The 27,080-nt window shown below is 40.0% G+C and overlaps 1 protein-coding gene across 1 annotated transcript in view; it reads right to left on the bottom strand.

Annotated features, from left to right (window-relative positions):
* Nucleotides 1-27,080, bottom strand: part of LOC139721953 (uncharacterized) — an 87,418-nt gene that overhangs the window by 35,080 nt on the left and 25,258 nt on the right. The window contains exons 6-23 of the mRNA XM_071633276.1: nt 24,928-25,060; nt 24,351-24,430; nt 23,579-23,798; nt 23,204-23,349; nt 19,607-19,783; nt 19,126-19,317; nt 18,083-18,313; nt 16,783-17,015; nt 15,694-15,880; nt 14,148-14,252; nt 13,287-13,512; nt 12,454-12,629; nt 10,724-11,783; nt 9,492-9,698; nt 8,216-8,359; nt 7,132-7,334; nt 6,550-6,640; nt 5,805-6,000 (exon numbers count right to left, since the gene is read on the bottom strand). Of these exons, the coding sequence (XP_071489377.1) occupies nt 5,805-6,000; nt 6,550-6,640; nt 7,132-7,334; nt 8,216-8,359; nt 9,492-9,698; nt 10,724-11,783; nt 12,454-12,629; nt 13,287-13,512; nt 14,148-14,252; nt 15,694-15,880; nt 16,783-17,015; nt 18,083-18,313; nt 19,126-19,317; nt 19,607-19,783; nt 23,204-23,349; nt 23,579-23,798; nt 24,351-24,430; nt 24,928-25,060 (4,007 nt within the window). The remainder of the gene's footprint in view (nt 1-5,804; nt 6,001-6,549; nt 6,641-7,131; nt 7,335-8,215; nt 8,360-9,491; nt 9,699-10,723; nt 11,784-12,453; nt 12,630-13,286; nt 13,513-14,147; nt 14,253-15,693; nt 15,881-16,782; nt 17,016-18,082; nt 18,314-19,125; nt 19,318-19,606; nt 19,784-23,203; nt 23,350-23,578; nt 23,799-24,350; nt 24,431-24,927; nt 25,061-27,080) is intronic.

Below are 27,080 nucleotides of genomic sequence, written 5' to 3'. Positions count from 1 at the left end.
AGGGTTAGGGTTAGGGTTAGGGGGGGGGGGGGGTTAGGGGGGGTTAGGGTTAGGGTTAGGGTTAGGGTTAGGGTTAGGGTTAGGGGTTAGGGTTAGGGTTAGGGTTAGGGTTAGGGTTAGGGTTAGGGGTTAGGGTTAGGGTTAGGGTTAGGGTTAGGGTTAGGGTTAGGGTTAGGGTTTGCTAGGGTTAGGGTTAGGGTTAGGGTTAGGGTTAGGGTTAGGGTTAGGGTTAGGGTTAGGGTTAGGGTTAGAGTTACGGGTATTCCGCAGTATATGAAGTATATAGTTAAGAGTTGAAATTAATAGGGTAGATAGGTATTATCGAGACTAAGGTAATTCAAAAATTTAAGATCTTAACTCCCAGTAGTTTTTGCTCCAGCCGTTTTTAAAGTTACCATTTGTTTTGTACATAAAAAATATCAAATGCGTCTGGAAGAAAAACTAATTATAGTTAAGGATTCATACTTTGGTGAAATGTTAAGTCCGGTTGAAGGTCCAACATATGGAAGTTTGAAAGTGTAAGTGTAATTAGTCTTCGCTCCAGGCGACTTTTAATTTTTTGATATATACTATATGTACAATATTTGAAAGGGCCTGGAAAGAAGACTAAACTTATTTAAGCACTCATACTTAAGAAAAAAATTAAGTTCGGTACAAAGTCCAAAATGTATAAGTTTCAAAGTCTAACCTGAAGTAGTCTTTACTCCAGCCGTTTTTTAAGTTGCCGTATGTTTGTACATAGAAATACTTGAAAGGGTCTGGAAGGAGAACTAATGGTATTGAAGGACTCATACTTGACAAATATATTAAGACCGGTGGCAGGTCAAAGATATTGGAATTTGAAATTTTAACTCCAATTAGTCTTCTCTCCAGGCGTCTGTGAAAATTGTCCTTTGTGCTATATATACAATATTTGAAAGCGCCTGGAGGGAAGATTAAACTAAGTTAAGCACTCATACTTGAGAAAAAACTTAAGTTGAGAACAAAGTCCAAAATATATAAGTTTCAAAATCTAACTTGAAGTAGTCTTTGCTCCAGCCGTCTTTCAAGTTACCGTATGCTTGTACATAGAAATATTTGAAAGGGTCTGGAAGGAGAACTAATTGTATTGAAGGACTCATACTTCAGAAAGATGTTAAGTCCGGTGTCAGGTCCAGCATATTAGACTTTGAAATTGTCACTCCAATTAGTCTTCGCTCCAGGCGTTTATAAAATTTTATGTACATTACCTATGGAGAAGTCGAAAAATATTCTAAGTAGAAAAACCCATAGACTTTGTACATGAAATTTGAAGGCGGCTGGAAGGAAGACTATTCGTTGTTAAGCATTCATATATAAGGGAATTTTTAATCCATGAGTAAAGTCTTTTATATGTGAATTTCAAAGTTTAATTCCAATTAGTATTGCTTCCAGACGTCTTTAAGTTTCTTTCCATACCTCCCATCTGCTATTCAACAAAATGATAACTGAATACCTACATTTTTTATTTGAACTTTCGAAACAATGATTAATATGAATATTTACTCACAATGTCAATGATGGAGCCATCTGTCGCCACCTTCAGGATTGCAGTAACTCGTAGCATGTCCGCATTCGGTTGGAACACCCTTTCTTGTTGACGAAGGGTGTTTTGTAACAGAAAATGGATTTGAATAAGTGGGATTAGAAACAAATTGTAATCATTGAAATAATTCTATTGAATCAATACAAGCTTGTCAGTTTATCGCTTTACTTCATCAAACTTCGTCACGATTTGTTATACTTTGTGATATTTTGACCTAATTCATTTTAAATTTGGGTCAATTTAGCAAAGATTTTTCTTCTCTCTGATGCTATTTTACTGACGCTAAAGGGTAGTTAGGGATGGGATAACAATGTAGGTTGCAACATTTCAAGAACTCACTTCTATCCATTCGCCAAACGCTCTCCGAAATTCGCCGTTTACCATGATATGGTTGTGGTTGGTTTCTTTTATCACTTTTTCCACCTCTTCTGACGTGGTGCAGTGTGTTACCCAAATGTTGTCGAGACCAAGGCCCTTCGGCTATATTGAATACAAACAGGAAAAAAATACGTGTAAAAAACGTGTAAAGAACCGTTAGAATTGTTTTTTTTACACATTTTCTCAGTTTTTTCCTTTGAATCTTTCTTTTTAGAAAATGTTGGAAAACAAATGTAAAGAATAATGTTAGTATGCACATGTATAAATTGCAATAATGCCCTCTTGTGGCAAGAAGAATGTAGTTTCTACCTTCATATCAATATCAATTGTATTAATGTTCACCCCAAATACGTAATTTCATTAAAAAAAAAGTACATTATACATTACCCGTGCACGGCTTCTCAACCAGGAACTTTTGGATTCGCCCATTGAAGGCAGCCAAAGGGTAGTTAGTGAGGACATAATGCGTTCAGACCCTCGTCGTTTCCTGCCTGGATAAGGAGGCAATGCTCGTAATTACACCTTCGTTGGAGGCCCTGATGATGATCGCTGTCCCACAAAAATACTTCTGCTTAAACTGGGCACGCATAACATTGTGATTTCCAATCAGGATGGCACTATCGATATCCCAGGGATATCGATTGATGTAAATTCCCGCTATGGTGGTTTGAAATACTCTGAAATACAATTTGAATTCCAATTATACTACTTCCAATTAGGACGAGACTTAGGGTTAGACTGGCTGATTGTGGCTGGGAATTGCCATACTTGTGCTGAGTCTGGCTGGGGAATTTCCCTACTTTTATGTATTGGCTATCATGTAAGAAGCACAACTAGGACTTGTGATTTAATTTTAATATAGCGCCAACTGTTAATATTTGAATTTCGCGCCAACTGTTAAGGCGGGAAACTGGCTGACTGTGGCTATCATATGTGCTGAGTTTGGCTGGGGAATTTGCATACATGTATGTATTGGCTATGTGAGCAGTACAACTAAGAATTGCGATTTAATTTGAATGTAGCGCCAACTGTTAATATTCGAATTTCGCGCCAACTGTTAGAGCGGGAAACTGGCTGACTGTGGCTGGGGAATTTCCGTACATGTGCTGAGTCTGACTGTAAAATTTCCGTACGTGCATGTATTGGTTATGTAGGCAGACAGTTACGACTTGTGATTTGATTTGAATGTAGCGCCAAATGTTAAGGCAGGAAACTAGGTTAGGCTTAGGGTTAGGGTTGAGTTAGTTTTACTGGTAGGGGTTAGGGGTTAGGGCTAGGGTTAGGGTTGAGTTAGTTTTAGGGTTAGGGGATAGGGTTTAGGGTTTAGGGCTTAGGATTAGGGTTAGGGTTAGGGGTAGTGTTAGGGTTGGGTTAGGGTTAGGGTTAGGGTTAGGGTTAGAGTTAGGTTAGGGTTAGGGTTAGGGTTAGGGGTTAGGGTTAGAGTTAGGGTTAGGGGGTTAGGGTTAGGGTTAGGGTAGGGTTAGGGTTAGGGTTAGGGTTAGGGTTAGGGTTAGGGTTAGGGTTAGGGTTAGGGTTAGGGTTAGGGTTAGGGTTAGGGTTAGGGTTAGGGTTAGGGTTAGGGTTAGGGTTAGGGTTAGGGTTAGGGTTAGGGTTAGGGTTAGGGTTAGGGTTAGGGTTAGGGTTAGGGTTAGGGTTAGGGTTAGGGTTAGGGTTAGGGTTAGGGTTAGGGTTAGGGTTAGGGTTAGGGTTAGGGTTAGGGTTAGGGTTAGGGTTAGGGTTAGGGTTAGGGTTAGGGTTAGGGTTAGGGTTAGGGTTAGGGTTAGGGTTAGGGTTAGGGTTAGGGTTAGGGTTAGGGTTAGGGTTAGGGTTAGGGTTAGGGTTAGGGTTAGGGTTAGGGTTAGGGTTAGGGTTAGGGTTAGGGTTAGGGTTAGGGTTAGGGTTAGGGTTAGGGTTAGGGTTAGGGTTAGGGTTAGGGTTAGGGTTAGGGTTAGGGTTAGGGTTAGGGTTAGGGTTAGGGTTAGGGTTAGGGTTAGGGTTAGGGTTAGGGTTAGGGTTAGGGTTAGGGTTAGGGTTAGGGTTAGGGTTAGGGTTAGGGTTAGGGTTAGGGTTAGGGTTAGGGTTAGGGTTAGGGTTAGGGTTAGGGTTAGGGTTAGGGTTAGGGTTAGGGTTAGGGTTAGGGTTAGGGTTAGGGTTAGGGTTAGGGTTAGGGTTAGGGTTAGGGTTAGGGTTAGGGTTAGGGTTAGGGTTAGGGTTAGGGTTAGGGTTAGGGTTAGGGTTAGGGTTAGGGTTAGGGTTAGGGTTAGGGTTAGGGTTAGGGTTAGGGTTAGGGTTAGGGTTAGGGTTAGGGTTAGGGTTAGGGTTAGGGTTAGGGTTAGGGTTAGGGTTAGGGTTAGGGTTAGGGTTAGGGTTAGGGTTAGGGTTAGGGTTAGGGTTAGGGTTAGGGTTAGGGTTAGGGTTAGGGTTAGGGTTAGGGTTAGGGTTAGGGTTAGGGTTAGGGTTAGGGTTAGGGTTAGGGTTAGGGTTAGGGTTAGGGTTAGGGTTAGGGTTAGAGTTACGGGTATTCCGCAGTATATGAAGTATATAGTTAAGAGTTGAAATTAGTAGGGTAAATAGTTCTCATCGAGACTAACATACTCCAAAAATTTAAGATCTTAACTCCCAGTAGTTTTTGCTCCAGCCGTTTTTGAAGTTACCATTTGTTTTGTACATAAAAAATATCAAATGCGTCTGGAAGAAAAAACTAACTATAGTTAAGAATTCATACTTTGGTGAAATGTTAGGTCTTGTGGAAGGTCTGACATATGGAAGTTTGGAAGTGTAAGTGTAATTAGTCTTTCGCTCCAGGCGACTTTGAATTTTTTGATATATACTATATGTACAATATTTGAAAGGGCCTGGAAAGAAGACTAAACGTAGTTAAGCACTCATACTTGAGAAAAAACTTAAGTTCGGTACAAAGTCCAAAATATATAAGTTTCAAAGTCTAACCTGAAGTAGTCTTTACTCCAGCCGTTTTTTAAGTTACCGAATGTTTGTACATAGAAATATTTGAAAGGGTCTGGAAGGAGAACTAAGTGTATTGAAGGACTCATACTTGACAAATATGTTGAGTCCGGTGGCAGGTCAAAGATATTGGACGTTGAAATTTTAACTCCAATTAGTCTTCTCTCCAGGCGTCTGTGAAAAATTGTCCTATTGTACTATATATACAATATTTGAAAGCGCCTGGAGGGATGACTAAACTAAGTTAAGCACTCATACTTGAGAAAAAACTTAAAATGGGATGCTAGGGTTAAGGTTAGTTTTAGGGTTAGGGTTAGGGTTGGGGGTTAGGGTTAGGGTAAGGGTTAAGGGTTAGGGGTTAGGGTTAGGGTTAGGGTTAAAGTTAGAAGTTAGGGTTATGGGGTTATGGTTAGGTTTAGGGTTGCAGTTAGGGTTAGGGGGTTAGGTTAGGGTTAGAGGGTTAGGGGGTTAGGTTAGGGTTAGCGGGTTAGGGTTAGGGTTAGAGGGTTAGGGTTAGGGTTAGGGGGGTTAGGGTTAGGGTTAGGTTAGGTTAGATTTAGAGTTAGGGTTAGGGTTAGGGTTAGGGGTTAGGGTTAGGGTTAGGGTTAGTGCTAGGGTTAGGGTTAGGGGTTATGGTTAGGGTTATGGTTAGGGTTAGGTTAGGGTTAGGGTTAGGGTTAGGGTTAGGGTTAGGTTAGGGTTAGGGTTAGGTTTAGGGTTTAGGGTTTAGGGTTAGGGTTAGGGATTAGGGTTAGGGTTAGGGTTGGGTTAGGGTTAGGGTTAGGGTTAGAGTTACAGGTATTCCGCAGTGGGTTAGGGTTAGGGTTAGGGTTAGAGTTAACCTTTCTGTTGTGCATAAGCTTGGCAGTGGTCACTTTCTCCAGCTCTGCCCTCCAACTGGCCCATCCTTGGCGCACGAGGGCGACGCTTCGCTGGTGGCCGACCATCTCTTGCAAGAGGCGAAGCTTGCGATTGGCTGCCGCCCACTGGTACCACACCCTGACGATGAGGCAGAGGTGGCTGTGTGCTGCGCTGTGGTAGTGAGAGTGGACCTGCTCCCTGCGGAGGAGTTGTGCCCTCCAGTGGTGGAAAGCCTGCAAATTTATGTGCCGGGGATGACATAGATGATAGGGAATTACCCTGCATCGGCATGGTGACTATGTTCCGTGATTTGCTGAAGTACATTTTGGACTTTTTGTGTCATTTATATGAGTGCATTTGCATGAACAGGTGTGTGTAGGTGCATGTAGCGAACTAATCAGTATCGAGACTCATTTTCCAGAGAACCCTATCATACATTGTTGTTCTTTCCTCAGTACTATGCCAAGGTTGAATCAATGACACAAAATACTTTGCTTTAGAATGTGTCTGCCATTCAGAAATCTAACTTTGGACCTTATAACCAGAGTGCTTCAAGTGTTCTAAAAGGCTCTCAGATTTAACATCCACAATTTGATATTCTGGAAAAGAATATTATCGACCTCAGTTCTGAGGAAAGTCAATGCAGACTTGAGGTGCTCTATTCGAAAATCCAAAGTAACACTGCCAAGTTAAAGCATACCCTGCCATACATTTTGTGGTGCAAACATACTCTTCAAGTTAAAGGGGTTTTATTTCTTGCAACATTTCAAGATAAAGCTCACCAGCTTTTTCCTCCTCTTTTCCAGCAGGCTCCTAGCTGCCTCTTCTTGCCACCTCTTCTCTCTGTGCCAAGCCAGCCAGGCATTCAGGCATCTGTGGGGACAAAAACAAATACCAAAACATGTGTCCTTCGGCATGATACATGTAGTGTCAACAAAACAGAGATTGAGGTGGTTTGATAGCAAGGGGTATAGATCTGCTGAGATATCTCTGATCCATTGCTATGTCTATACATCCATCCATATGTCCACCCATCCATCCATCTAGTATACATTCATCCATTCATTCATCTGCACATCTGTCCATCCATCTACTTATCCAATCAGCCTTATCCCTTTCCATCAAAACATACATTAATCTGTCCACCAATCCACCTATCAATCCATCCATACCATCTGTACATTCATATGTCCATTCTGCCATCAACTATTTCATCTATTCCAACAAACATTCCTCTCAGGGCTATTCCACTACTAAAGCATCTATCACTGTTAAAAAACATATGTGATGAATAAATAAAAATTATATATATTTATATATAAATATTTTTTCAAAGGTCTATTGATGATTAAACTCTAGCATACCTCTGCACAATGACCTTCTCTTGGAAGAGATCAGCCTGCTTTAACTGCCACCATCTCAGTTTCCAAAAGACCAAACACTCCCGCAGGTTCCTTCCTTGGATCTTGGTTTGGTGCACAGCACACTTCTGAGACACGACTCGTGATTGGCCGATGTGTGCATCCCAAGATGGGACGTGTCCAGCAGCGTACTGGCTTCTTAAGTACTGCCCAAAAGTGAAATAGTTTCATTGAAAACATATTGTCATTCAAATGCAGACATTGTGACAAACAGACTGAGCATGGATATCTTCAAGAGCTAAAATGGGTGAGAAAAGGGAAGCGGAAACAGCGTTTATGTTGTACTTGGAGCACATTCCTTTCTTGTTACCAGGTGGTGAAAACAATAAAATCATGGCTACAGTAACAAGACCTCACAGGGAATTACAGATTTTACAAATTAAAACACAGGTATGGGATAGGAAGGCATACAACTGATGAACCCTGCATTTGGTGGGACTCCATACACTGAATACACTGCAAAACCAGTAAAGAGATTGTCCCACTACAAAACCATCTCATACTTTTGTGACATTGGACACATTCTGTCTAACAAATCGGCGGGGAAACATGGTACATACAACACAATTAAAGATGCCTTGCCCACCTTTTTCATTTTTGCACGGTAAGTAATTTGTACTGTAAAAGTGGATATTTTCGCATGACTAATTTTGCACGTTTGGCCGGGTGAAAAGAATTTCGCACGTTTTTAATTCCCTGAAATCAGAGACATCAACTATTGGAACATATGGCAAAGCAAAAATATTTGAGTGTTTTTATTTTTACGCTACTTTCTGGTTGCGCAAAATGCGCGAAAATTTCAACACCGCGAAAATTTCCACTTCTACAGCACAGGATAACTCCTCTTCAAAGCATTTTGATTCACCTTGAAAGAGAAAAATGAGATAATTACTATTCAAAACAGATTTCAAATGCATGGATGTCAGTGACTCCAGAGATGGCAGTTGTTAGACTATACTCAAGCAAACTTCTGAAACTGGGCAGAAAATGGCAATCATCAACTGGCATAGGACTTTAAGACACTCACCCGTTCTTTCCATGTATTCCACGCATACTTGAGTCTGCTCACAGTAGCGCGCTCACTGGCCCCCAATTCCTGGACCTCCCTTTCTGCCTGTAGGTGCTTGATTGTAGACCACCTGTGTATGCACTTCCTAAGAAGCACTTTGTCCTGTACACATATTGATACATTTCATGAATACAAGATCTCAACACAATGCAAATGATGAAAGAAAGCCTTTAGTATGAACCTGCTATGTGTACAATTTATTCATCATAAAACTGTAAGTATGTCCATGCACACACCTATGCAATCGCCTGAGAAGATGGGTAATCTGGGTAACCCATGTACAAACATGTATGTTTAAATTCAAATATGTTTCATCATGTGTATAATGCACAAATGTCAACATAAATGTCTATTAAAAAGCATACCGTATATGACTAAACATGAGCAGATAGGAGTAAAACAGTTGATGTAAATGAACTAATATTGATTGATCTACACTGAGTTTAAGGTGTGTGCCCTCCCCCCCAAGTTTCCTGACCCCCTGATTCTTATCCATCACCATATCCATTCAAATCATGCATCAGTCTACCAACCATTCTACCCATGCATTATTTCTGGCTACTGGGCAGTAAATTCATCTATGTAAACATGGCCCATCCATGTCAGAGCATCTTGCCTCTACTGACCGACATTCAAAAGTGGGGACTGTCATAACTTCACCATAAATGCGTGTTCACTTCAAATGCAAGGCGATCAAATGAGATGTATAAAAGTCATCAAGAAACACAAGGTAAAAGAGATTTTCTCTGTACTGTTACTCTCTGTGAATAAGATCTCACACTAGACTGTATTATCATAAATACCAAGTGAAAAAGACGGAACTACACGTAGCGTAGCCCGGGATTTGAACCCACATCACCTACTGCGTAGCGGGAAGCAACACAACCACTGAGCTGAAGCTAGTTCATGGCAGTGACATGATGGTGTTTGAACAATATACCCAATGCCTTGCCTCTCTTCCATTCTTTCTTGATCTTACTTGTCATTCACCAGCCTTCAGAGAGGCAAGTTTAATATAAATGGACAGAATTTATTGTTTTTGTTTTTGTTTGGTTTGGTTCTTTTTGTGGAGAGAGTATGGTTAAAGAGGGTTTTTTGTTTTGCTTTGTTTTTTTCTTTTTGCTGTTACTCTCTGTAAACAGCATTGTGTGCTTGATCTGTAATACTAAATGTAAGATATTCAATCAGGGCTTGTACTGGACAATAAGCACACACTCCACAAGTTTACACTCACACAATGATTTGAAGCCATTTGGTTCTTCCAAGCCACCTGCAGCCAGAGCATGAAAGAATCTCTGAGCAGTCTGGAAGCCACACCACGTTGAACCAGCCGACAGCAGTGCCTCTGTGCCTTACGCTTTCGGACAGCCTCCAGCCACTGGTAGAAGGCAGCACTGGCGGGCCACAGGCGCAGCCGTAGAATCACAGATGTGAGGTAAGCCTGCAAATCAAATCATTAGGGTGTACCATTCATGTATTGCGGCCTCAAAGTAGAATGAGTTGCAAATGATCTTACAAGTCATACAAAGCTCTGCTTACAGTATTCTGGAATCAAACCTGAAATATAAATCTCTCGAGAAGATAGCATATCTTCATCTTGATATCACCATAAATTCTACATAGCATACCAAGTGTTTTCCAAAGAAAAAGGTGAATTTTTCCTTCTGCTTAAATGTGATAGCAAACAGAGAACATCTTACTTGGAATGGATACAATAAGCACAAAATGCCATGACATAAAATTACGAATAATCTGATTTTGTTTTTTTTTTTTGTTGTTGTTTTGTTTTGTTTTTTGTTTTTTTGTTTTTTTGCGGGGGGGGGGGGGGGTGTCAATGTTTAAACGCAGTTAATGGATGCTCCTTTGTGGGTGACATGACAAGTATCAGGCAGTTCATTTCAGTAGTTTATTTCAAACAGATTGGCCTGTTTAAGGAAATGATCAATATATAGTATTAGCTATGACTGACACATTTAACAGCAAAATAGAGAAGTTATATATGTGAACTGAAAACAACTTTTTTAGGAACGCTAATGCAATATAAATGGCCTTGGCGTAGCTGAGCTGAAATTGAATTTCATACTGGCAAATTGGCTGAAAAAAAGTGACCTATATCACACTTACTCTTCTGTTCTTGATGACGGATGTAGTACAGAGATGGCTGCCATGGCCAAGCGACTCTGGTGAAGTGCTGCTGCTACTTGTGAGAGGTATGCAGGTGTCTCCATCATTGTCATCAGCATCTGTACCATCTCCATCTTCATCAATGACACTCTCATCATCCTCATCTCCTCTGTCTTCACCCTCCTCCTCCTCCTCCTTCTCCTCCTCCTCCTCCTGCTCCTCCTCCTCCTCCTCCTTCTCCTCCTTCTCCTCCTTCTCCTCCTCCCCCTTCCCCTCCTCCTCCTCCTCCTCCTCTTCCTCCTCCTTAGCATCAGCACAACATCCATTGGGTCTCCCCATCACCATCACTCTATGGTCATAGGCCTCATTGTGGCTATAGTAGAGTGACCTTTCTACTTGCACCTGTTTCTTTTCAGTGTATGTTCTTTTCGTGAGGGACAACAGGTCATCGGTCAGCACGTAGGTTCCAAATCCGCTTGGTGATGTTGCCGCATGATAGCCATTGCGAAAACCACGAGGTCCGATATCTCTCAAGTTGGAGTAGCGTCCTTCATCGAAGCAGAGATGCCCTTGAAGATTATCCTCCTTGAATCGGTTCTGCCAAAAAGATGCATTTGATTGCGCCACGTTATTGCTGTTATTTGAGTGAGGCGAGTGTGTCTCCACGGCAACGCTCGAGCTGCTTTTCACACTCTTGATCGAGGCGCTCTCACTGCTCACTTCCAGGTGTCTGTCGCCAAGGTGGTGGAACAATCCATTACCAGAGTAGCCACTGTCTGCGATGGAGGACCTTCCCAGGCAGCTCGGCTGGGACTCCCCACTGCGGGCGGAGGACGAATGACCCTCCTCGACACTCACCACTGACCCATCGACCGACTGGCTCTGACTCCCGACTCCCACTTTTTCCAGGAAGGTGGGGCCAGCAATTTCAGGGAAGTGCAGTGACAGGCTCTGCAAGGGAGATGGTGTGTTGGCTCCAGATGATTCCTGGGGGGACTGAATTTGGGATAAGGACGTCGCCGCTGTGACGTAGTCCTGGGACGACTTTGGAGAAACAGAGTCATCATCGCTCTCCTCGAAAGACAGAGATTCCTGAGACTCTGGGGAATGTGGAGTGTGATAGGAGGACACTTCACGAAGAGGAGATGGAGTGGCACCAGGAAGAGGAGGAGACTGGTTGTCAAGGCGATGAGATGATGATGATGATGAGAAAGACGATGCTGCATATGACATTGTTGTCCCAGCTCCTGAGATCTTCCAACCCTGTGGAGAAGTAGAGGCTGGACTGTCCAGCATACGGCTGAATTCATGAACCGCTCCTTCCACGGTGGTCTGGACATAAGAGTGCCATGCCCAAAAAGCCTGGTGGAGTAGGCGATGCTTCACCCTCGCTTCAACAGCTCTGGGCACAAAAGCAGACAAACAAATGGCAAAGTGAAGATCTGTACATCAAGACAAGCAGTCATGCTCTGAGAACAAAAAGAAAAGTATCCCTGTCCCGTGTCATAAGATGTTAGGATGACAACTCTTGCTAGAATAGCAACTTCTCACAGCAAAAGCCAATCAGGGAAGTTGTAGACTTGAGGCATTGCATATAATCACTGCCACTATGAATGCACAGTTCTTTGTTTTTGATGATGCATTCAAAATTGATATCAAAGAAAATGAAAAAGAAATATACTTAGCAAATCACAAGGTATCTTCAAATGTTTAAAAAATATAGCCAAAATGCTTACGTAAATCGACATTCGTTCCAATATTTGGGAATACAAAAGCTTCACTTAACTGTGTTCTCTTCATGAGGATTGTGTGAATGTCATTATGTTATTAGTTACAGGGATTCTGACATTGATTGTTGTCAATGTTGTCTTTAATCATTTATTCATCATCCTCCTGTTTCTTAACACCACCAAATACATCAAAGGTAAATTTCATTGATCGTGTCGCAGTCATTTGCATATCTCTCTTCCTTTTCTCAATTTTCCAGCATTCACAGAACAGACAAGTCCATGCCACTCCATCAAATTGAGATAAAACTTTAATTCTGTTAAAAGGTCAGAATTTCAACCAACCTGGCTGTGATTTCAAGCTGCAAGGACTTCTTCCATTGTGTCCAGGCCTTGGTCAGTGTGACGGTCAGCTGCCGGTCTTGGACCGCCCGGCATTTCTCATCCTCCATAGCTTCCTTCTCACCCCTGGCTCGCTGCCACGCCCTGAAGAACACCCTTTGTAGCACCTGTCTCCTCCCCTGCTTGGAGGCAACCAGGGTAGATTAAAACCAAGTGATTTCTTGAACACACATACATAAATACTGCTCCATTCACAATAAAACATATCTGGGACATTAGTTGGCATTTTCCTCCAAAGATTGTAGTTCAATCTCATTACGTGTGTTTGTTCAATGAATACATTATAATATTTACGATGAAAGTAGTGTCAGAGTTTCACAATGAGAAGATCCCCTCACACCCTTTTGGGGAAAAGCATACAAATGAGAGCATCCATTCAAACTTTCTTTTTTATTAAATCACACCACACATATTAAAACAACTTGAAATAAAAATTCACAAAGTTCCAGTGATTAAATGAAAATGTTCGATACTGACAAGGAATTAAACATTGTATCATGTTCACGAAACAGTAATCATCAATCTGAGAAATAAGCATTGTTTTCCTGCTCAAAATTCTTCCGCAAAACACATAGAAAATAAACATACACATTCACATGCATGCACACACACACACTTACACATACACTAAAACTAATACACATCACATACACTGTACATTACTTCCATTGTTGAGAGCTACAAAATAAAAGATCCATGCTCTTTGAGGAATTTATCTACAAAACAAAGACAAAACTAAAATAAAAACAAAACTAAACTAAAACAAGTCGACTGACCTCATTCCCTGCTTGGTTGTCTCTCTCAATCTCCGCCTCCTCCACCATAGCCTTCCACGACAGGAAGGCATCCCGGAGACAATCCACATTCCTTTGCCTAGCAACCGTCTTCCCAGCTACCGCTCGCTGATGGAGCCGAGACCAAGCCTGAAAACAGCTTCTCACAAGATCTGCATCTACCTCCTCCTGCTCTCGCCTCCAGTTCTGCATGGAGACAGTCTGCACTCTAATATAAGAGGAATATTTAGACATAAGAGATACATAATCGTCTGAAGAGAACTTTTTTACAAATTCCATACTTCTTCAACAACACAATGGATGCCTTTGACTTTCAGACTGTCCTTTAATATCTATTTGCTCATTTTGAAACAAAGATGCATAAAGGTGTGATAGCAACAAAACAACATGACAATCCTACTGTGATTTGAGCTATAGCAAAAAAAAAAAAATACAACAATGTTACTAACTGTGATTACAGCTTACTCCGACTCTTCAAATATATTCTGCAAGATGTAACTGAAAGAAGACTTAAATTCTGAATGTTCTGTTTGAAAAGTGACAAGGGTGTAGTGAAACAAAAAACTTTTATATCAGAGAGCCACAGGAATCTACTGAGAAGCATCTGCACACAAGATACCTGAATGGCCATGAAGTGAAATTATATCAAATAATATCCGATTTAGTCATTTATTTGTTTGTTTGTTTGTTTGTTTGTTTGTTTGTTTGTTTGTTTGTTTGTTTACCAAACTATTATTCGACAAACAAATCACCAGATAGAAGTGTCATTCTGTGAAAATGTGATTCTGAGAATTGTCAGCAACTGCAGTGATGCAGAAATAATCAACAGCAATGATTCCTCACCTCCAGAAAGAGAAGGACCTTGACAGGCATCTGACTTGTCGAAGGGTGGCAAATTCAAGACCAGCTTTGGTTCGCTCCGCTACATCCCTCCACGCATCAAATACCCTGATACATATGCAAAGGGACATAGATGAGATCAAATCAACAATCAAATACAATTCGTCTATTCTCATACAACTAACTTTGAATATGATTGAGCACGCAAAAAGATCAAAATATACTCAGTATCAGTCCTATCAGTATGACACAAGTCCCTCTGTAAGCGCAAAGATCTGCATACACAAGCTTCACATTCTAGCACTCGGTATAAGTAACATTAGCATATAATCCATGAATATTACACAACAGCTAAAGGAGAAAGAGCAGGACTAGTAGTAGTAGCAGTACTTAGTATCTACAATGAATTACTGTTGATGAAAGTGATAATAACATTAAAAGTAATAGAAGAAGAAGAATGGTAACAAAAATGGTAACAATACTAATGATAATAATCATAATAATAATTTCTATCATCATGATAATCGCAATCAGTAACAGCAGAAGCAGATTTTGCAATAGTTCAAACAAAACTAAACCTCAACAATGGGTCAAAACATATTCAGTGTTTAACCCTAACTAGGCCGGGCTATTTAGGTAGTTGATAGAGCCGGGGGGGGCCTCCCAGGCCCCCCCCCCCCCCCCCGATCTCGGCCGTCGACCGCGCGATCACGACGAAAATTGGCACACACATTGCCTATGATGTAATCTAAAATACCTTAAAGTTAATTTTTCAAGAAATTATCATTTATGCTAAATTATGCTAATTTATGCATAATGATGCATGAAATCATACTATTTGGTATAAATCACAAAATTAAGAGCCCTCAAAACAGGCACATTTTTTTGTGTAAATATTCTTTTTAGTGTCCTTAGCAAATGTAATGAAAAAAAATTGTGATATCAGAAAAAATTCTTAAGTATTTTATTGTTTTTTGAATTTCTTATGTATTTCGTTGTTTTTTCGACTTTATGTTTTTCATTGTTTTTTCGATGAAATTTGTCCGCGACATTGCTCCTAACACGAAAATATGTTACTCATTGATTTTAATCAATAAAACCCCAAAATAATCATGCTTTTATGAAATTTGCCTGTAAGCACAGTTTGCATTGAAATTGTACACAAATTCACGTTTTTGAGCAATTTTGGGTCTGACATGCATGTACATATTTATGCGTAACTTCGGGAACCGCGCGCCCGGGCATCGCAAATTTGGTGTCAAAAGATGCGGGAGACTCGAAAGAAAAAAGTCATGAGACATCGCGGCGATAGCTTTTTGCGATTGCGATACATCGCGTGGAACTTCGAGGGGGGGCCTCGGAGCCCCCCCCCCCCTCCCCCTCCCCCCCCCCCCCCCCCCCCCCCCCCCCCCCCCCCCCCCTCCGGCCTAGTTAGGGTTAAATATACAGAAAATATTTGACCTGAATGTCTAGGAATTGATACGATAGGAGGGAGGCAGAAGTCTCCTTCCTTGAAATCATTCCAGCTCTCCATGCATCCTCCTCCCACCTTGCCAGGTTCCTCTTCTTCCTCCTCTCAGTCAGGGGCCGGACGGCTCTCGCCTCCAGCATCTCCAGTTTCCATGCCAACAGGCTGCGGTGGAGGCGACTCTCTGCAAGCCGGAGGCGAGCCTCCTCTACTCTTCTCCGATCCTCCTCGGCTCTCAGCAGCGCTCCATGCCACAAATAAAATGCACCTACCAAGTCAAAGAGAGAGCCTCAATCTCAAGTTGTGTCTCTTGTGACTGTTCAGTTTTGATGTTGTTTCTCTTTACAATCAAGAAAATTGAAACAATTTTCAAGAAACAATCCCAGAAAAATCACAGCCAGTTTCTTTCAGAAAAGTAGAAAGAAATAAAAAAAACATAGATATTACAGCTAGGACTATTTCATAGAAAGTTGATATGGTAGCGACCCTTGCTGAAATGGCAAGTGTCATGACAAGAATCCTACTGCTGCTCCAGGAAGTTGCTATTCTAGCAAAATTTGCTGTCCCATCATATTTTATGAAATGGGGCTCAGATCTTATGTGGGATTCAAAATAACCTTATATATATATAGCACAACAGAACAATGAACATTTGATACGGCTTTGGAATTAGGAGAAGACAGTTAGTTATATCTGGTATGTGTTTGTTTGTTGTTTGCCATTTTCTTTTCTGTTATCATGTTTGAACATGTATTGTATCTATCTTTTCATTTTTGGAAGTGCCATGAGCACTGAAATGTGGACATGTGCACTATACAAGTAACCATTATTATTATTATTATTATTATTATCATTATCATTATCATTATCATTATTATTATTATTATCATTATCATTATCATTATTATTATTATTACTATTATTATCATTATCATTATCATTATCATTATTATTATTATTACTACTACTATTAATATAATTATAATTATTATTATTATTATTATTATTATTATTATTATTATTATTATTATTATTATTATTATTATTATTATTATTATTATTATTATTATTATTATTATTATTATTATCATTATCATCATCATCATCATCATCATCATCATCATTATTATTATTAGTTCATGTAGGATTAAATTGTTAACCAGGACTTACTTTTGACCAGACTCTTCTCCGCTCCTCTGAGAAACACCTTGACCTCGACCTCCTGCCTTGCCTCCTTCACGACAAGCCTCCATCTCACTGCCGCCCTGGAGACGCATCCACGAGACCACCTCTCCCTAGCCTCCCGGCCAGCTTGTCTCTCCCTAACAAGTGACCTCCATCGGAGGAAAGCGGCGTGTTCAGTCTCCACTGCTCTGGCTGCCAGGCATTGATGGAGGTTGGTCCTGTCAACAGAGAAATCAGACACAATGTCATCTCCCTGATAATGCAATATAATAATGTAAGATCTCTTTGATTCTTGAACACTGTCTTGCTTTATGTACCAAGTGTGGAATATCTACATGTAATGACAGACAGGGGCCTTAGTGTAAGCAGGACTTCTACCTTGGAATGGAAAACCTCAGCAAATTTGAAACATTTCCTCTGTCAAACTGTCCAAAATTTGTTTGGGGTAAAATCTTTTCAATGATTTTTTGGCGAGTTGTTTCAATCAATTCTTATTTGTTGCAAGCAGAGTGTCTGCAATATGAATAGCACTAAAATGACTTGGTGCTATATTCATTGTTGCCTGCATGGCTCTTTGTAATAATAATAATAATGATAATAGTGGCTACTTGTATAGCGCACAGGTCCACTTTTCAGTGCTCATGGCACTTCAAAAATGAAAAGATATCATATATTTGCATACATATACATATTCAAACATTTCAACAATGAAGAAAATGGTAAACAAAAACAAATATATACCAAATAAAGAATACAACATATACCAATTAAAAATACAATATTGATCCAACATTAATGACATACAGCAATTACAGTCCTCAGTATGAAAGGAACAGATAAGTTTTAAGTTTGGATTTGAATGACTCTGTAGATGACAGTTCACAATAGGTAACTAAGTATACAATAGGTTCTTTCCCCCATCTCTTCTTCTAAAATTTCATCTGCTGCCAAGAAACTAGTGACATTTCTCTGACATTCAAACTCTTAAGTATCTAGTATCATTCAAGACGAGATTTACCATACTCAATGAAGTTATCATCTATTCTATGACATTTCTCTACAAAGACACCTGCTAAAAATAACTAGAACATTGTTGTAAAATGATGTAAAGCGATACAAATAATTCTCTTGCAAGTGCACAAGACATACCTCCCAGATATTCTAGCAGCATCATTCATTTCTAGATGTTGACTTCAAATTCTTTTTTGTATGAGATATTCTACTCTCAAAAAGAATTACATGTGGCTTGAGTGATACTTTTGTTTCCACCTTGATTAATCAGTACCTGAGTTGGATTTGCCTGCAAGCCCAGTTCCTCCATGTCGTCATGACGACTCCTAGCTGGACCCTGACTACCAGCCTCACTGCCTCCTGTCTTCTCTCCTTGACATCTCGAGTGTACTTCCTCCAACAGACGAGGGCGCTCTTCTTCATGGCTTTCCTCGACCTGGACTCCAGGATGCGGTAGACCAGCTGTCGGCGACGCACCTTCAGCTTCCAGAGCTGAAAGGCTTGGCTACGAAGCCAATGTGCCATCGTAAGAGATCAGAGTGTAAACAAGAAATGGTCACCTTAACCCATTCCACACCAGCTCAAGGAATCCTGATGGACTTTGCACACACACAAAAATAAGAACACTACATGTATGTTCCAGTTTGCAACGGGTAAAATTCTTATACGTTTGACTGTAACTAGCCTCTCTCATTTCTTTGATACATTAATTATTTCTGATGCACCCTCAACGAAATTTTTTCTCAAGACCAGCATGATTAGCGTATCAGGTAGGGTGGAAGGTGACTTGTCCCCAGGTGGTGTAGGTAGAGATTCAGTTGGAAACATGTTTATGACAACTTTAATATGAAAATGTGGCAAAATCTAGCCTCAGTCCATGCATATAATATGCCAATGTATAGAAAAGACTATTAATTTTGGCTACATTAAAAAGCTGTAGACATTTTCATGTAGTAGTCTTCAGTTGCATGTCTGCCATTTCTACCAATTTTATGGGAAGGAGATAATCAATTCCATCAGACTATTAGATCATGTGTCAAACATGGCATCAAATTGCCCTGGTATTCAGCACAACAGCATTTGCATTAGTTCCTCCAATATCTTAAATGTGCTTGTCGCATCTTTTCCATCATAAATGATTACTCGATTCCAAATAAATAAGTCAATTGTAATCATGAATTGAAAGCTAAATAAGTCTACAATATGAACTTTAATGTCAAATCCAGTGTGAACACTTATTCTTTTTACATACAAATTGTAATTCCTCATGCTCCAAACCTCCCCCCCCCCCCCCAACCATACGGGCTTGACACTCACCAAACTTGCCGCTTTTCAATCTGGCCCCTCATCAAAGACAATCTTGCACGCTCTCTCCACTCGGCAAAGTGTCGTCGTAGGACAGCCTGCTGTCTGAAGACGACCACCTGGCTGTTGCCATGGAGATTCTCCATCTTGGCGATCTGAGAGCCGTGCTTCCACGCAGTCCAGGCTCTTGTCAGCGTAAATCGTCTGAGAAACAAGGATAAGGAAAGCATTTTCAAAATTCCTACTCACAAATTTAGATTTCAGCAGATATTTCTGTGAGATGAGCCAATACCCACTGAAGTGGATCGAAGATGGACCCGGATGTGGATAGTGAAGGCAAGAAGGACTCATCAGTACAATTCTCTCGCTTTTTTGTCTCTTGGCAACACAAAGCATGTTCTTCCAAAACCAAACTTTCAGAGGGATGGCCAATACCCAAAGAAGTTGTTTTATTGAAGGTGTGCGTGGATGAGGATTGTGTAGAAAGCCTTACCTGTACAACCTTCTGGCCCTTTGTCTCTCCGTGGCAACCGTCACCATGGTTACCCAAGCACGCTTGACGATCCCATCCTCGTGAAAGACTCTCGCCATCTCGGTGCGACAAAATTTCTTCCTGCGACCAGCAACATAGCGCCTCCAGTAATCCAGACACGTGGACAGGAGACAAACTCTGTTGAAAAGATGGGGGAAAAAAAGCAAAACTTCTAGCAGGCATAAGTGTACTTTCCTGTCATAAAGGCTCTCCATTCAAACCCTTCGAGTATCTGTGCAATTGGTGAAAAAACTAGAACTATCACTCATTGTGATTAATATACCCCCACCCACAACTGAGGAAATTAGCTGAACCAGGATTTTTAAAACTGTTTAATGAAAAAAAAAAATTACCAAGGCAATGCACTGTCCAACAGTAAATAAATGCATTGCTCACTGTTAGTCAAATGTCCCACATCTCAAGTCAAGTGCTCAAAAACTGAGTGAGCAAGATAAATAAACTGACGATTTCTATGGTTTTTATTAAAAATTGTATAACCATGGCGCAACACAATGTTGGATAATAAGAAAAAAAAATGAAGTTTTGCACAACTATATATCATAGCCATCACATGTGCCAAATTTCAAGCCAAATGCTAACAGGATGAGGGGCTTAGTTGAATTCACAATATTAGGGTATCATTTTCATTCAAAATATACTGTTACCATGGCAACACATTTTCAACACTGACAAAAGAGTTTTTGCACATCTAGGTAATGTAGAGGTAACATGTGCCAAATATGAAGCCAAAATGCTCTAAACATAAAGAGTTAGGATCTAATCGAAATGTTTGTATGATTTTCATTAAAAATGCACTGTTACCATGGCAACATATTGTTCAACAATGATGAAATACAAAGTTTGCATATCTCTGTACTACAATGGTTGCATGTGCCAAATTTCAAGCCAAACGCTCAAAGACTGAGGGAGTTACCTGAATCCACAATATCTTTATATTGATTTTCATTCAAACTATGCTGTTACCATGGCAACACAATGATCAACAATGACGAAAGGTTAAGTTTGCACATCTACATACCATAGTGGTCAGGTGTGCCAAATTTCAAGCTAAATGCTCAAAGACTGAAGGAGTTGGTGGAATCCACATGCTTTTTGGTGAAAAAATGTTGTTACCATGGCAACGCATTGTTCAACAATAATGACAGATTAAGTTTGAACATCTATATGCTATAGTGGTCACCTGTGCCAAATTTCAAGTCAAATGCTCAAAGACTGAGGGAGTTAACTGAATCCAAAATTTTTTTGCATGATTTTCATTAAAAATATACTGTTACCATGGCAACACATAGATCAACAATGACCAAAGACTATGTATGCTCATCTACGTACTATAGTGGTCACATGTGCCAAATTTCAAGCTTAATGCTCAAAGACTGAGGTACAAAGTGTAGTTACCTGAATTCACAATATTTTTGTATGCATTTTAGTGAAAAGCTGCTGTTACCATGGCAACCCATTGTTCACCACTGACGAAAAATTTAGTTTGCACATCTATATGCTATAGTGGTTGCACGTGCCAAATTTCAAGCCAAATGCTCAAAGAGTGAGGGATTTAACTGAATCCACGATATTTTTGTATGATTTTCATTCAAAATATGCCGTTACCATGGCAACGCATTGATCACCACTGCCAAAAGATTACCTTTGCACATCTATGTACCACAGTGGTAATGTGTGCCAAATTTCTAGCTAAACGCTTGAAGACTAAAGAAAGTTAGCTGAATCCACAATATTTTTGTAAAAAAAAAGCTGTTACCATGGCAACGCATTGTTCATCACTGACAAAAGATTAAGTTTGCACATCTATATACTATAGTGGTCATGTGTGCCAAATTTCAAGTCAAATACTCTAAGACTAAGGGAGTTAACTTCATCCACAATATTTTCATATGACTTTCATTCAAACTATGCTGTTACCATGGCAACACATTTATAGAAAATGACGAAGTAGTAAGTATGCACATCTACATACAATAATGGTCACATGTGCCAATTTTTAAGCCAAATGCTTGAAAACTGAAGGAGTTAGACTAATCCACACATTTTTGTATGATTGGTAAAAAAAAAATTCTGTTGCCATGGCAACAGATTCATCACCACACACATCAAATGTGTTTTGCACAAATATACATTACATTGATCGCATATCCCTAATTCAAACTGAATTGCTACAAAACTAACAGATTAGAGCAATCCACAAGATTTTATAAGATTTATATGAAAATCTTCCGTTGCCATGGCAACGCATTATGAAATACTCACAAAAAAGGTCTCTTGCACATCTGCCTGTGATAGCGGTCACACATGCCAAATTTGAAGTTGATTGCTCAAAAAATGAATAAGTTGTTCGATCCACAAGTTTTTATGAAAATATGCCGTTGCCATGGCAACGCATTATGCGATACTAATAAAAAAAGTGTCTTGCACATCTACCTTTGATAGTAGTCACACATGCCAAATTTGGGGTCAATTACTCAAAAAATGAGAGAGGAGTTCGATCCACAACATTTTGCTAGATTTTTTAAAAATTTGCCGTTGCCATGGCAACTCATTATGCAATACTAACAAAAAAGGTGTCTTGCACATCTCCCTTTGATAGCAATCACACATGCTAAATTTGGGGATAATTGCTCAAAAAATGAGAGAGTAGTTCGATCCACAAGTTTTTACAAAAATATGCCGTTTCCATGGCAACGCATTATGCGATACTAACGAAAAAGGTGTCTTGCACATCTACCTTTGATAGCGGTCACACATGCCGAATTTGGGGTCAATTGCTCAAAAAATGAGAGAGGAGTTCGACCCACAAAATTTTGCAACGGACCGACCGCCCGACCGCCCGCCCGCCCGCCCGACCGACCGACCGACCGACCGACCGACCGACCGACCGACCGACCGGCCACCCGACCTCAGGATGATTCCTATATACCCCCCCTACACACTATGTGTGGGTGGGGGTATAAAAAGACCAGAAATGTCGCTGTAGCAACTGGAATGCCTTCGCTATATCACTTTATTCTCCAGCTAGGCCGACCGTCTACAGTATATCTTGCCAATGTGAGACGACAGTGTCACATGATTGGTAAATTATCATTATCTTGTCACAACAAACCAAGTTTTGGAGACAATGCTTTGGGCTGCTTTCAAAATATGGAAATGATGGTGAGATTTTAGCATGTTCACTTGACATACACTTACATGTAGTTTCATACACGTGTATATGCTTCATTTGAGAAAGTGAATGCTCCACGATGACCATTACTTTGAATGTGTTATCTGTAAATACAGCACACTATTCAAACTGCTGTTCTCTGTCTATCAAGATGAATATTTTCTAGCCTTTCCTTCACTGCATCAATTCATCCATATATCCTTCCATCTATCTATTCATTTACCTATCTATCTATATCTATCTAGCTATCTATCCATCTATCTTTCTATCTTCCTTTCAATCTATCTATCTATCCATCTATCTATCTATCTATCTTTTTATCTATTTGTACTCCTCACACAATGCAAGTTTCAGGGTTTGCTCACTTGTAATGTAGGTCTGCAATTCCGATCCTCTGCTGCATGTGATAGCCTTCCCTCCAGACTCTGAAAGCTTTTACTGTGACATGCTGCATGGCAAGCTGCTCCAGAAGAGATTCTCTTTCACTCCGCCAACACACGAGGGCCTTCCACTACATAGGACAAATAACACAGAAAAAAAAAAATAATGAAGGGACAATCAAAGTAAACGACAATATTATGATAATCAGATGATGTTAGGATGACATTAATTTTCTTCTAAATGACTGAAAAGGCATGACATTACACTGTAATTATCAGCATCAAATTCTTAATTACTGCAGGCTAACACTGACTTTTCTCTATTATTCTATCTTCACAAGACAACATTTAAAATATTACCTTGTTGAAGCACTTTGCCAGCTTGTCATGCCTTAGCCTTCTCTCCAGCTGTTCCCTCTGGACTCTGATGCTCATCACAGCAAACCTAAATGCATTGAATCCCTTCAGCAACAGGTGCCTCTGGTGCAGGAGTCTAGCTGCATGGTACTTTGACTGCACTTCGCAGTGCCAGTCGCGCAGGATCTTTTGTTGCAAGGAAATCTGATGGAATGTGATGGCTCTGTATTTAGAGAAGGCAGAAAAATAAGACAAATTATGAAACCGGAATTTTCCTTTAATACTCTGTAACAATATCTCTACATGTCTAGAAAGTCAAACATTCACCACACCACCCATACAGTGACAAAGAAAGTCTATGATTATATCAAACTTCCTAGATACACCCTTTTCAAAATCATTCCACAACAGCAACCATTATTACCATTTCCATTACAACTTACAAAGATTATTACTTTCGAAAGTGGTTGAATTCACGATCAAAAACCCTGGAATGATGACGCAAAATTATCTATTTTCAGGAGAAAAGCTACTAATTTCCACCTTGGAGACAATATACAATGGATTAATGTTACCAGAATCAATATTTTTGCAAGTTTTACATTTTTCTTGAAAATCAGTTGACTCACAAAATTCCTATCCACTCTACCACAGTGCTCCCACTCAATAAACATCATTCTTACAAACTACAGTAGCAAATTAAAAAGGACATATTCATAACAACTAAAAGCAACAAGCAAAAGCAAAGAGAAAGAGAGATTGGATGCGTTCATACTTCCTGAGTTGGTCCTGCTCTTCTTGATGCTTCAGTTTGAGCAACCGAACACACCTCTGCCACTTTTTGAACCAGTATGCCTGCCATTAGTGAAACATCATATACAACACATCAACATGTTAGATGTTATGTCAGGGAAGCTGTTCTGAACTTCTCTTTGTAAAGCACACTTGAAGATAGCTTCCTTTCTGAATACAACACAGAAAACGTATATCACTTTATAACAGAAACGGTATCGCATGAATGAAGACAACTTTTTAGCGCAAGGAAATAGACTTGTCATGTATGAATCTATTTAATAATACAAGCATTTTATAGTCATAATACCATTAAGAATTGCCACAATCATACAGATATACCAATTCAAATTGATAGGTATCCACTGAGATATTCAAATAGCAAGATAGGCAACGGATAGGAGGGACTGCATATTTGCAAATCCTAATGGCTAATGTATATATTCCCCCCCCCCCATCCTAAACGGATAGGAGAGACTGCATATTTGCAAATCCTAATGGCTAATGTATATACCCCCCCCCCCCCCCCCCCCCCGAGACTGCACAGGACATTACATTACCTTTGCCACAAGTATCTCATGCTTTTTGGCAGGTTCGTTGCGGAGTAGATCCACGAGTTTGGACACCCACAGAACAGAGGTGGTCCGCCTGGTACCTGCACTGGCAGACAGCTTGAGAGTTCCTCCATGTTTCCTACAGGGAGACAGGGTAATAACAAACATGCTGGATATTTGGAAAATCCATGTTGTATGTACTGTATACGCCATATATTTAGCAAGTCTAAATTTTCATGAATCGAAACTTCCCGACGATTTCGCAAGTGGTTAAATTCGCGATCATGGAGTCCTGTACCAAATGGAGAAATGTATACACGTAGGTCACATTCATAGCGTGATCAGAGCCAATATTTTAGCGTGCCTTTGATTTCGTGAATAGCACCTAACTCACAAAATTCGCGAAAATAGAAACCTCGTGAAATATTTGACGTACACAGAATGACATGCCAATTTTGCACAAAATTATTGCATTGCCACACTACATTTGGCAGTGGAAAAAAAGAAATGTATATTTTCAAACATGAATTGCTGCTGGTCTACTACAAAATAGAGCATTACATGTACACATATTCTTCATAAAACGCAATGCAAAAATGTGAAATTTCAATGACCTTCACATTGTATTACCTCAAACAATTGCCACTATCCATGCCCATTTAATATCTTTGGAGCACCTCACAAATATTTCATTATTTTTAGCTGTTCCTATGTACATGAGCATAATGAAATACAGGTAGAATGCTTTCAGAACATAAATGGGTATTACAAGTGATAGGTGATGCTGTGATGCTGCAAAACTTTCATCCAAAACTCAATTACTGCAGATTCACAGCTTGATTCAGTTCCTCTCTTCTTCTGGAGAAAAAGGTTCACGAAACCTAGATTTATAAAAATGAAATGTTGATGTAACTTATATGCCATGGAGAGGGCAGTTATTACTTGCATCAGCATTTGTTTCTACCCTTTAAGCACCTTATCAAATATTCCATTATATGCTGTGCTCCAACCACACTGCTCTGCATCATCGTCATGGAGACATGTCTGGTGAAAGCCCCCTAATGCTCCAGCTCTTTTGGGGAAAGGAAGATGTTTGACCTTTCATTGGTGAGAAATAGAAAGGGCACAGCGATCACTCCACCAGGTATTTAGTCAAACACCCGTGAATGATAAGCCCATGCCATCACACATTTCCTGAGCAGGACACTACCTGTTAGCATGTGTTCCACAAGCCTTGGGTGTTGATGCTCAGAGTCGTATTGAGCTGTTCAAGCTCTTCTTACAAATTTGTTGTTATTATCATCACATGGACATATCAAACAGAGATGCGCAGACCATTTCTCAGAGAACAACTCTGCTTCATGGAGTTTTGAGCGAATCTCAATTCTATCTTTCATTCATTTACTCAGATATGTTGCTGAAATCCATTGTCTCTCTTCTGCTCAACATTAAATTTATCTCCTACTCTGTATGGCATTAATTTCACAAGCATAATATTTCCTGCTTAAAGACTATTATGATAATTTTGCAAGTGTTTCAAGTTGCAAATAAGAACCAAAGACAAGTAATGAAAATAAGTATCATTCCCTTTCAACAAGGTTGGCAATTTCTCATATCCCATGTTAAAAAGGCAGTGAGCACACGTAGGTTACAGTCCACTGAAGCAATATTTTGAGGCTTTACTTAATTCATGTGTATTTAGCAGACTTTCAAAATGTGTGCAAACATTCACCACTAATGAAACTTATGAGTATACAGTACTTCTTTTGTACATAACTGTGGAGTTTAAAGAGTTCTAAGTGGAATCATTATAGACTCAAGGGTATATATTTAACCTTGAGGTTCTCTTTATGTTTTCAACAGGGCAGAAAACTATAAATAGAACATGCAAGTAGTGACTTCAGCTACAATTGTACGAGATCACATTATCTGAGGACCAAAGTTTGACAAAAATGAGTTAGCTGTGCACGAAACCACTTATCAAAATTGTTTTCCCCACGTGACTGTACAATTAACACATGTAATAACGGTCCATGTACTGGTACATGAACAGAGAATATGGCATGAAGTGCGCTCAGAAACAATGCACTACGAGCGTTACAAATAAAATGCAGTAGTAGTATAGTAGTAGTAGTAGTAGTAGTAGTAGTAGTAGTAGT

Source organism: Diadema antillarum, unplaced genomic scaffold (assembly GCF_040938485.1).
Source record: "Diadema antillarum isolate AM-2024a unplaced genomic scaffold, OU_Dant_1.0 scf00000153, whole genome shotgun sequence".
Lineage (NCBI taxonomy): Eukaryota > Metazoa > Echinodermata > Echinoidea > Diadematoida > Diadematidae > Diadema > Diadema antillarum.
Note: the sequence above shows the minus strand (reverse complement) of the source record. Positions and strands in the feature narration are given on the sequence as shown.